Here is a 12,662-nt window from a genome sequence, read left to right on the forward strand (position 1 = left end):
ATAATGGCTACTATTTAAGATTAAAATTACAATAAGGCTGATAAGATCTGTCCTTTCAATTCATCAACAACAGAAGTGTGGGTTTCCGTTTATAAATTTCAAATACACACAGGCACACACACACACACGCAGGACTTTACCAACACTTTAAACCAATTTATTTTCTAAACTAAACAGAAAGACGAAAAGAACCTATGCTTGGCAGGCAGAGATGAATGTTCATCCTCAAAGGAAACCATCTCCTTCTTTGGCTCTACACCACAACGACCTCTTACGCAAGTTAAAGGTCTGAGTCAGACCTATGTATGTATCATTAATTCATTTCGTACTGCCCTGACTGGCATGTAAAAGAGCAAAGACAAATTAAAAAGGTGCGGAAAAGTTAATGAACTAATGAAATGATCCAAGACAGGTATCAGTGTTTGTAGACTTCCAGATTAAGTTTCTATTTATGCACTTTTACAAAGAGAGGAACCGACAGTAAGGTTAGATGTATGTTAAGATCAAGTCTTCCCACTGGGAAGGCCCTGCAGAGCTGTGCTGGGCCTCATCCCAGGTATTAGACACATTCTGTATAAACCCACAGGCTCTCCTAACACACAGTACCCACGCTGCCTACATCAGTGCCAGGCACACCAGCACATAGCTATTGTTACAACTGAAGTAGATCCCTCATTTATAAAATTATGTAAATCACTGATATTAACACATAATTTCAGCCTGTGATGAATGGCTTGGGAAAAAAAACAGGTTATGTCCATCTTATCAATCCCTTTTTAACCATTATTATTATTTTGTTTTCTGACACAGTTTACTAGGCACTGAGCCTTCCCCTCCCCCTCCCCACTGATTTCCCTTTAGCTTTCTCACAGGGGTCTGTCGCGAGCACTCAATAGTCCAGCATGCTGCCCCTGAGGTGGCTCCCAACAATGCAGGTATGGACAATGTTGGGGGGGGGTCCAACATCCAGCTGTCAGGACATTATCAGTCATTTTGCTGGGAGTGCATCCTTGAACAGCATGCATGAACACATTCTGCTTCCCCTATGCACGTATTAACTTCCGCCACACTTCCATGATAAATGCCCTAGCTATGGAGCCAGTGTGCACAGTCCAGCATGGGGAGACGAGCAGTGAGCCTTCATCCACATGAAGGTAACGAATATGTAACAAAGGCATCGGTGTGACCCGAGGGTCGTGAAAGAGAGTCCAGAATCCTCACACAGGAATAGATGCCAGCATGTGTCTCCTGTGGCACTAATGAAAGCACAATAAGGACTAAATCATCATTACTTCTGGGCAGTAGCAATAACAGTGATCAAAGGGACATTAACAATCTTAGGTGATGACAATCAATCAGTGTCTCATGGATAACTAATGAATTATCTTACAATACATACAAATAACTAAGAAGTGCAAAATGGTAAAAATTCACAGGTAAAATCCTTGGATGTGACATCATATTACTGTGAGTTGAAACAGGAAAGAGCCATTCCCTGGGATGATATGCTAAACTTCCCCTGGCCATGCTAACATCGAGCCTCATCCAAGCAAAATCTCTTACAATTAGATACATGTCTACCTGCGTTCTTTTGCAGAAATGCATTCCATTGGTTTTCCTTGATTTCTGGTATTCTCTTCTCTCTTATATCCTTCGATTGTGGGGTTCTATGTGCTTATTTGTTCTCCTTTTGTTGTTGTTGTTGTTGTATTTTAATGTCTGTTATATTAGAGCAAACATATGCTATCTGACCTTTTGGGACTGGCTCATTTCCCTTAGCATAATGATCTCCAGTTAGGCCTATTTGGTCATAAGCAATTGTATTCCATTGTTTTTAAATAGTTGCGTAGCATTCCATGGAGTAGATGAGCCAATGTCTTTACCCAGCCCTCTGCTGATGGGCATTTAGGTTGCTTCCATGTTTCTGCAGTTACTGACCATGCTGCAATGAACACTGGGCTCCACGCTGCTGTCTCCTCTGTCAGGGTTTTTTTAGGTGTATTCCTACAAGTGCCTTGTATGACAGTATCGAGTTCTGATAACATTCTAACAATTACGATTCACTAAGCACTTATAAAGGATGTCAGTTTACACGTAAGAGCTCAAATCCTCCCACTAAGTTTGTAACCAACTTTCATCATCTTCATTTCAGTTTGTATAAACATATCTAATGTTAAACAGCTGGAGAGTAACATTCAGAATTCAGACCAAACCTGCACACGAAGTCACCAACTCTACCCTGACTTCCAAAGAAGTGGGAACTTCCCGAGTCAACAAAAACAAAACAACAAGAAAAAGTTCATTTTGGAGCAAAATGTTTTTGCCACTTTTTAAATAATATGTAATTCTCTTGATGGTTTTGAAGGCTTCTCACAGATCACAATCAACGGAAGCACAAGTCTTCATAAAGAAGAGACGTGGCCTATATCCTGGGATACCTTCCTTAGAATCTGTCTCATTTTTGAAGTTTTCCTGGGTTCCATAACACATGGGGATATAATGATTTTATATTAATTTGGGACATGCAAGAATTGGTTTACAACATCTTCAACTGAATAGAATTTTTTGCGTCTTTGGAGTAATGGTCTTTGGCTAAAACACTTTTAAGGACCAATCCAATAACTTCCTTCCATCATTTATACACCATATTATGGGTCTAAGCAAGGAAGAAGATACAACTGCATTTTACATTAATGATGTCAAGACAGGGAAAGATGATGCTTGGGCCATAGCCACCACTGGACTTCCTTGCAGCCAAAGAAAATCCCATCAGAATGTGAAGCAGAGGCCAAGGGCCTGCGGACACAGAGCTGGAAAGAGTGGCTAGGTGAGAGGAACACCAGGTTTTACCTCCACACCACACACTGCTCTGTTGTGTGTGCTTCTCAGCTCCTCCTGTTCCCTAGTTCTTCAGAGCACCCACAAAACTGTCCAACTTATACTCTGCTTCTCTTGTAAACAGTACACATACTCTAAAAGCTCACATATACCTTTCAATTCCACAGACAGCTTCTTATATCATGTCCTCTAAAAATATCAGTTCATCTTCAGACTTTAGTAGCATCAAGCTCACTTCCTAAGTCCATAATTAAAAAAAACCTAGACATTTACTCAAGTTTTAAAGATTTTTTTTTTTAAGATTTACTTGTTTTATTGGAAACTCAGATACACAGAGAGGAAGATCTTCCCTCCACTGATTTGCTCTCCAACAATCGAGCCAATTCGAAGCCAGGAGCCAGAAACCCCCTTCCAGGTCTCCCACATGGGTGCAGAGTCCCTAAGCTTTGGGTCGTCCTCGACTGCTTTCCCAGGCCACAAGAAGAAAGCTAGACAGAAAGTGGGGCTGCTGGGATACGAACCACTGCCTGCCCATATGGGAACTCAGTGCATGCGAGGCGAGGACTTTAGCAACTAGGCTATGGTATTGGGTCCAAGTTTTAAAAAATTCTGCATAAAATCATGTGTGCGTGTGTTACAGGTCAAAACAAATACGTTAATTGGTTCTGAAATGTCAAAAAATTGGTTTTCTCAAAATCAGGTTAAGATTCGCTTTCCTCATTTGCTATACTCTTTACCCCCTTCAGAGAGCTTCCTGATGGAGCTTCTTCCCAAGAGAAAGGTGCCTGTGACCTCCCACAGGCGCCCAGGGGTCCAGCACGAACAGGGCAGTCAGGCAGAAGGACGGAGCAGCGGAAGGGGCATCCCCTAGCCTCTGAACTGCCGCAGAGAAGCCAATGTGATCGGCCAACTAGTGAACACACTTGTTCTTTAAATGTTTCTCAAAGACTCAGTTCTGTGACTGCCAAAAATGCATGGCAAAAAAAAAAAAAAAAAAAGCGAGCAGAGCCACCTGCTTAGTTTGACAGCAATGTTCTGCAACACTGGGGACTGGTGCGCCGATGGCCGTGGCCATCAGAACGTGTCAGAAGAACGGATGTGAAAGACTCCAACACTGTGAGATGGTACCACGCAGAATGCTTTACAATACTGGAACTCACTGACTTGAGTTGTGAAAGTTAGTATACCATTGTTTATGCCCATTTTACAGTGAACTGGAACAAGATTATATAGTGTAGCAGGTGCAGAGCAGTAATTCAAACTAACATTCACACTATGATCACCTCTGGATCTGGACTACACTGTGGAGAAGCACACATGTTCAAAGTTAGATGTCTAACTGCTTTTCAACAGAAAAAATTTAAAAAGTTCGCTAGACTCAGCTGCACAAGTGTTATCATTTGCTTGCTAAGAATAATTATTGCTGCATCTCGGCTAGGAGTTGACAGATTTCATTAGATGTTTCTGAATCGAATGGTATCATTTATTCAGAAGTGTTATTTTTGTGTGACCTAAAATTCATGTTTAGTTCCTAAGTTATTTATTTCTGAAAATGTGATGCATCCTGCGTCATAAACTACACTTCATTTTAAAACAATTCCTGCAAAAGGTCACAGGACAAGACTCCGAGCTTAACTTTCCATGGAATAGGAACTGAACCACAGGTCTCCTGAACACACAGTATCAATAAGCCACAGCTACAGCAGCACGTGATCCCAGCCTCGGCGCACCTCTAGCAAGCCTCCAACCCTTTGTGCAAGAAGAGCGCTTCAGTCAGCCGCAGCACACACGGTGCACCGGGACTCCGGGCCCGTCCACGGCACACACGGTGTACCGGGACTCCGGGCCCGTCCGCCGCACACACGGTGTACCGGGACTCCGGGCCCGTCCGCCGCACACACGGCGTACCGGGACTCCGGGCCCGTCCGCCGCACACACGGTGTACCGGGACTTCGGCCCGTCCGCGGCACACACGATACACCGGGACTTCGGCCCGTCCGCCGCACACACGGCGTACCGGGACTCGGGCCCGTCCGCGGCACACACGATGCACCGGGACTCGGGCCCGTCCGCCGCACACACGGTGTACCGGGACTCCGGGCCCGTCCGCGGCACACACGATGCACCGGGACTCGGGCCCGTCCGCCGCACACACGATGCACCGGGACTCGGGCCCGTCCGCCGCACACACGATGCACCGGGACTCGGGCCCGTCCGCCGCACACACGGTGTACCGGGACTTCGGCCCGTCCGCGGCACACACGGTGTACCAGGACTTCGGCCCGTCCGCGGCACACACGATACACCGGGACTCTGGACTTGACAGCGGCTACGCAGAAGCCCACTCCTTCTCAGCTGTCTGCAATAGCTTCATTAAATCTAGCAAGCACCAAGATCCCAGAATTCCACAAGCCAGTTTGCCTTCTAAGTTGGAATAACAATACTAAACTTTCCCATTGTAAAGATGTTTTACTAGCTAAGCCTTTTCAAAAAGCCACCATTATAGGTATTATAGATCTAAAATCAAAGAAAGAATAAGCAATCTAATTCTTTCAATACATTATGGAGAAGATACAGTGTATCATTTAGCATCAAAATACATTCTTCCTTACTAAGGTACTATTTTCTGCAAGGTTAATTTGACAAAAATTTTCATCTTTAAATCTGTATAGCACAGTACAGTCAACCTAAGCTACAATTTTCCCATTAATACATCTACAAAGAAACTCATGGATGAATAACAGTTAAATAATAATGTTTAATTGAACAGGTATATTCTTTGCAGAGAACAATATCAAAAATAAATGAAGTACTTTTCAAATAAACACTTCACACTCGAAGGCCAACTACCTTGTTTCAAATCATGTTTGCAGAGAATGCCTGTATTTCTAGAAGAGGTTCACTGGTCCATTTATAACAACTTAGTATTATTTCAAGTCAATGTCCCCTATACTTGAATAAAACGAGAAAGCGTTTATTACTATTAACCCAACAGTTCAGTTTATCAGAAGTCAAGATTCAAATTCCAGCCATTTCTTGTATATAGGGAACATTACAACTTGTTAGAATAAGCATTTTTATCATTAAACAGTTAAGTTCCAAGTGAAGGTCTACATGTATATTTTCTGTCTTCCAAGTTAAGACTCAAAATATGATACAGTTATGGAAAATTTTCCCAAATAATTTTGCTTGACAGCCTGAGTCAGGCACACAGACTCGAAAGATGGGAGCATCTCGGAGTAGGACTATGACAGTGGTTCTGGCAATACTAGAAAGTTCGCACTCTAATACAAACAGGGTAGGCTGTTCACCTCCTTCCCTCATCACTGTTGCAAGGAAGCAATTAAATCATTTATCTGCTTAAACAACTCTGTGTGTCCTGACACATGAGAAGAGATGTGCGGGGTTTTTCCTTCTCCTATCTCCAGCCTGAGATGAAGCACCTGCTTGCCGTTCAGCTACTTGCAATACACAGATAAAGAACAACAAAATGGTGGAGGCAGTCACCAGAGTGCTGGCTACAGCCGCCACAGATGGCGTCCTTAGAGGAAGGCCTCCAATATTTACATGGTAGCCACACAAGACTGAGGTTTTCACAAGATGCTACAACACTCCTAAATTTCCCTGCCTCTTTTCCAGCTATGGTTGGTCATGCTGATGATAGTAAGTGGAGTTGTTGGTAGGCCTTACAGAAGGGGTATGCTAAGGATGCACACACTGCTTTCCTCCTAGACGGGGCCTCAGCAACCATTCTGTGTGGTGAGGTGACCTTGAGAGAAGTCTAAAAACAGCAGGTGGGGCGGGTCCAGCTGTTCAGAGCAGAGGAAGCAGCATTCCCCCCGCCCCCTGCTGCTTTTTAAGTAGTCAGCACCATCTTTATTCCGCCAGGGCCAATACGCCCGTCCGGTGCTGGGCTTTGCCTGCTGGCCGCCCGCTGAAGGGCTCTGGGGACTTGGGAGTGATGAAATATTGCCTAGGAATATCCATGGATACGAACACCATATGTGTAAGTGAGGAATGAATCCTGAGGGACACCTAACAACAGGGTTGGTAAGTGAGGGGATGGAGACCTGGTGGTATGGAGGAGAGAGACTGGGACATCTATGGGTCAGCCTGATCCACCAGCCAACATGGGAGTCCTGAGATGAACTTGTCAGCGCAGAGCACCACTGACCACCACACGCCGGACCACACGAAACATATGGCTGGGGGCCTGACTAGTACAGCTAGATCCCAGTACCTGATTCAATATCGGAACAAGGGACAGGTCACATTAGGCAGGGCCATGACACTAACCAGCACAGGAGAGAACCAAGCCCGGGTGTAGATTCTGTAGGGGATAAGTGGGCCCAACCCTATGGAAATACAAGTCCCGCTGGTTAGCTCAAGAGTTGGGGTGGTTCTGGGCTGAGCGAGGTGTGAACATGGAACCCACCAACACTCATGAGTACTGGAGCTGAGAATAGGCTGGGCAGGTCCAAGCTGCACCACCTGCATGTGCATTCTGAAACAGGGTGTAGGGTGGGCCGGCCCACAACATCCACTAGCTCATACAAAGGCCAAGTTGGAGGGGCAGGCTATGCGGGCAAGGGCCTAGCACCTGCTGGAGCATGTGAGCTCTGGGTCTGGGAGTGGGCTGAGTGGGAAAATTGGGAGCCTTTCCTACTGGGCCATAGCTCCCACTGGTGAGCATGTGCTCTAGACCTAGGGGTCAGGCAAGATGGGCAAGGTCGCCCCACCCACTGGCGAGTGTATGGGTTGGTTTTGGAAGGGGGAGAACCAGGTAGGGCCAAGCAGATCTCAGCCCACTGGCAAGTGCAGAAACCAGGCTGGAGTGCAGGTCATGCCGGGATAGGGTATCACACCTACTGGTTCAGATGAGCTGGAGATGGGAACAGACTGAGCAGGGCCAGGTTGCAGCACCTGCCAGTGAGAACTGGGACTGGGGGCTGACTACTTCAGCCCAGGCTACAGCATCCGAAGGCAAAGGCTAAGACAGAGGGGGCTATGCCAGGCCGGGTCAGAGCAGGCCTGGCTGGGGAGCAAAGGGGACGCCCTGGCCAGGTTGTGATCCCCATTGGAGAGCGCGAGGGAAAGGGTGGGGGCTGTGGTCTGGTCTGGATATAGCTGCTGAATTTCTCAGCACGTGTGTGGGCTGGATATGGGACGCGCCAGACTGGGCTAGAATGCAGCATCCACTGGTGCTCATGAGAACCAACGTAGGTATAGGACGGGTTAGGCCAGGTCTTTGCCCCTGCTGAGCCATGTTTGAGCTGTGTCTCGGTATGGACCAGGCTTGGCTGAGCTGTAGCATCCAAAAACAAGAATGGAATGGGTGAGGGCTGGTGAGGAAAGGCCACTGTTCCTGCTAGGACAGGAGGTGGACTAAGTAGGGCTGACCCACAGACTCACCAGTGTGCGCAAGATCTGGCATTTGGAGAGATCCAGATGGCGGAGTCTGGGGAACTCCTGTCAGGACACAGTCCCTGCAGGTGAGTGCAAGAACCAAGACAGGGAGCAACCCAGACCAGGCCAAAATATGGTACCCACCTGCATACATTTGGTGCAGGTCGGGGGCAGCCAGACTGGGTCAGTCCATATTATCAACTGGCAAATCCGAGTGCCAGAAATGAGTGTGGGTCAGGCCAGCTCAGGGCGCAATACCAGCCAGTCCACATGAGGGCCAGAGTTGGAAGCTGGCAGGACTGGGCTAGGCTGTAGCCCCCACCAGCATGAGTTGGAATGGGGGTGGGCCTGGCCTGGCCAGGCTACAGCACCCACTGGCAATGCTGAGGTGAGGGGGCTGTGCCAGACTAGGCCATATCACCCAACCATAATAGGGATGGCCCCAGTGAGGGGCCTGCGAAGGCTCCACTGCCGGGCTACTACTCCCACTGGTGAGTGTGAGAGCTGGGATGGGGGCAGATCAGGACAGGCAGGGCTACATCTGATGGCTTACATGTGAGTTGGATTAGGGAAAAGCCAGGCGAGGCTGACTGTACTTTTGTGGTAAATGCATAAACCAGTGTCAATGTGGATTGATTAGGCTTTGCCGCAGCATCAGCTGGCAGATGCTGGCATGGGGCCAAATTCTGTCAGGCGCAGGCATGGTTTAGACAGATGGTGGCACCCCCTGGCACCAGTGTGGACTGGATAGTGGGGCTGGTTGGGATGAACTGGCTTCAATACCCATCAACATGTATGAGAGCTGAATGGGATGTGAGACAGACCAGACTAGTCTGCTGTACATACGGGCAAGCAGGGGTAGCAGGGCAGGGATGGACCTGGTGGGGGTTTTTGTGGGTCGCTCTGACTAGACTGCAGCTCCCACTGGTTTACGTGAAAGCTGAGTATGTGGTGGGCAGGATCAGGCTGGGCTCCAACACCCATCAGGTTTCATAAAACACAGGGCTGGAGACAAAACTGACTCAGCAATTCAACTACCAGTGTGTGCATAGGCTGATTTGGGGGATGAACTGTGCTGCACTCCATACTGGCAAACACACATAAAAATCAGGTCTGGGATGGCCTCAGATGAGGTGTCTTGGGCGATTCCCTACAAATGAACCACTGGACTCAGAACCCTCACCATGGAGAGAACTGCAGGTTCCATGGGCTGACTGGGGGGTGGATGTGTCAGAGCTGGGCCTCCTGAGTGACTCAGCCGGAGCAGAGGACAGCACATCCAAATGTCCATGGAGGATAGGGCATACATCGGAGCCTCCAGAGGACACCTCGTACCATGGCAGAGGATGGAGGACAGAACAAACTGATCAACTAACCCAGCCAATCATTGGCAGTGAAGATCTGGGCAGAGGGCGACACTAAGATGGACTATAGCAGCTAGTGGATTCGGGAGAGATTTCATCATGATCGGAGTGGCGAGTTTACCAGTAATTGATGACTTTTGAACTATCAAAACCCCTTGAGAAATTCATGGTGTTGTAATTTCCATTTTTCTTCCTGTTGCTGATTTTGTATTATGGCTTTTCATTTAAGAGGGATGTGTGGTAACTGTGTAATGGAGACCATCATGTCCAGATGTGAGGATGCAGTGCAGTGTGTATCTCTACTCCCAGATCAAAGATGGACTACTAATGAAACTATTAGCTGTATCTTGACAATGGGAGGCTGGACTCTCTGCCACTGTCCATGCCCACAATGATGAACATGTGACTGTTTCTGAAGAGCTGTTACAGTAATAATATAGGGGAATTCAGTAGAGGAAGGTGATTTGGGGAGAGGGTAGGGGAAATAAAAATAAATAAATAAATAGATACTTTAAAAAAAAAACAAACCAGCAGGTAGAACAGAAAAGAACCTGATTTCTGATGCAGTCATAGTAATACTAGCCCTGGACCACTGGGTTTCAGATTTCTCCTTGTTATATGGGACACAAAAACTTTTACCCAGTCACCATTTTGGATTTTCCTTTGTGATCATCAAATCTAATACTGTTTAAATGTTCAAAATTACAAAATTCTTGTCTAAATTGGCAACAAAATTTGTAATTTTCACAGTAAAGCAGAAAAATGTATCTTTCTGATGCCAAGGCTTAGGATCCTGATCAGCATCAACTGCAATTAAACACAATTGTGTAGGAGAAGTGGTTCTGAAATCTCAAACCCTACTCTGATAAAAATATTTTACAAAAGACAGTAAAAAATTCCTGGAAATGCTGAGTTTAGAGCCGTAACAGGAATTATATCAATGACGCTGCAGGCTAACTATCGTAAAGTAGCAGGGACTTGCAGCTGGAGCTGGCGCTGGGCAGTGGCGCACTGAGCTGGGGAAGACTGCGCCGGGCACATGGACACTGTGATGCTGCATCTGCCGGACCTAGCTCAGCAGCGTGTGCGCTGGGCGCGGGAGAGTCTCAGCGAGGGAAATGAACTCCTAACTGGTGCTAGGGCTTAATGGGCGAAGCGGTATCCTGCAGTGCTGGCCTTTCTCATGGGTCCCAGTTCAAGTCTCAGCTGCTCCACTTCCAGTCTAGCTCCCTGCTAATGTACGGGGAAAAGCAGCACAGGATGGCCCCGTGCTTGGGTCCCGGTACCCATGAGAGACCCAGATAAAGCTCCCGGCTTTGTACTGGCGCAGCTCTGGCCACTGCGGCCAATTGGGAAGTGAATCAGCTCTTGGAAGATCTCATTTTGTCCTTCTCTTCCTCCTTGCTCTAATTCTGTCTTTCAAGTAAACAAACAAATGTTAAAAAAAAATTTAAAAGTAGCAAAAAAAAAGTACTACTAAATAACAAAGGCTGAGGCTACTGAAGTTGGAGTCAAAAGATTTGTAGTTGATTTCAGATTAGATAATTTTAGGAAATAATTTCGATTCAGGCTTCCAGTTCAAGATCAGAAAGAGGGGGATTATTCACAGGCTCTCCAAGGGATTTGCAACTGCAAATGCCTCTACATACCTTAACACATTCATTTAAAAGAAAAACTAAAAATGTATTGACATTTAAGTCTAATGCGACTCTGCCATCAAAGACAACCACATCTTTAAAGCACGGGCATCTTCTCTGCGGAAGCAGCAAGCATCACCACCAAACGGTGCGGGATTTGCCTGCTATGCTCTCTACCTGAACGTGATTGGCTCCACCCAACCGGCCCAGGCCTCTCAGCTCCTAGCACACATCTGGCTCCACCCAACCGGCCCAGGCCTCTCAGCTCCTAGCACACATCTGGCTCCACCCAACCGGCCCAGGCCTCTCAGCTCCTAGCACACATCTCCGCTTCCGTGCGCCCTGCCCACATTCCTAACACGCCCCACTCTTCTGTATTAGTATCTAGCCCTTCATGTACTTTGCATAATTTTTACTGAGATGTGTATGCTTCTACTCCATACCATCAAGCCTCCCACTATAATGCGACCTTCAGAGGGGAGCCAGGGGTCTGTCCGTCCGGTGCAGCTTTCACTGGCTCACGCCCTGGCATAACGTCGGACACAGAGAGGTAGCCGGTTTACCCAAGTGTTCTGTACATAAAAGAACAAGTGGCACATGAACTAGACATTCCGGCACTGCACTGCTCACAGTGGGAGCACTTATTCACTTACCTCATTAAACACAGGATACATGACTGCATAGAGAGGCATAGAAACCATGGAGGTGGTCTCAGCTTCATTCTTCATCTCTTCCATTGTCATCCTCATTCAAAGGCCAACTACAGCAGAAAAAGAAGTGCTCAAATGCAGGGGAATCTTCATTCACTACAGTGTTTCTTCTCTTTTTTGCTATGACAGAAGGGGTCCAAACACACACTGACCTGTGAAGGGCAAAGCACAGAAATTTACTACAAAAATCAGCAAATTTTCCTCTCCAAATGATCAAATTCATAACTTATGAAAAACCAACTTGTTAAAGTAACCCTGCTCATTAACACGTGTATCTTTTCTTCCAGCAGCTCAAATGCTGCCCTTCCCTGCTGATCATGTACCCGGGTGGTACTCCACTCCTTCATAAAACAGTGAGTCAAAAACTGGCTTTGGGGTCAGCAGGCTCATTCTCTACTGGCGGCACTGGTCTTCCCTGAGTGCCAGTTGAGGCACCGGCTGCTCCATTCCAATTTGGTTCCCTGCTTAAGGACGGGGGAAGCAGCAAAGCATGACTTAAGTCCTTGGGAACCTGCACGCACATGGGAGATCCGGAAGAAGCTCCTGGTTTCTGGCCTCAGCTCAGCTCAGCTCAGCTCTAACCGCTGTGACTGGGGAGTCAATCAGTAGATGGAAATCTCTTCATTCCCCCTCTCTGTAAATCTGCCTTTCAAATGGAAATAAATAAATTTTTAGAGGGTTGGGGTAAGACCTGGCCTAACTTGAAC

The 12,662-nt window shown here is 47.0% G+C and overlaps 1 protein-coding gene across 2 annotated transcripts in view; it reads right to left on the minus strand.

Moving 5' to 3' along the window:
• PDCD10 (programmed cell death 10) overlaps positions 1 to 12,662 on the minus strand; it is a 47,110-nt gene that overhangs the window by 17,024 nt on the left and 17,424 nt on the right. The window contains exon 2 of one of the 2 annotated variants that reach the window (XM_058661506.1): positions 11,899 to 12,107. In XM_058661506.1, coding sequence (XP_058517489.1) covers positions 11,899 to 11,994 — 96 coding nt within the window. In that variant the 5' untranslated portion in view covers positions 11,995 to 12,107. Of the gene's footprint in view, positions 1 to 11,898; positions 12,110 to 12,662 lie in introns of those variants that run through there. The other variant, XM_004598605.3, reaches the window with a different exon arrangement.

This window comes from Ochotona princeps, chromosome 3 (genome assembly GCF_030435755.1).
Source record: "Ochotona princeps isolate mOchPri1 chromosome 3, mOchPri1.hap1, whole genome shotgun sequence".
NCBI classification, from domain to species: Eukaryota; Metazoa; Chordata; class Mammalia; order Lagomorpha; family Ochotonidae; genus Ochotona; species Ochotona princeps.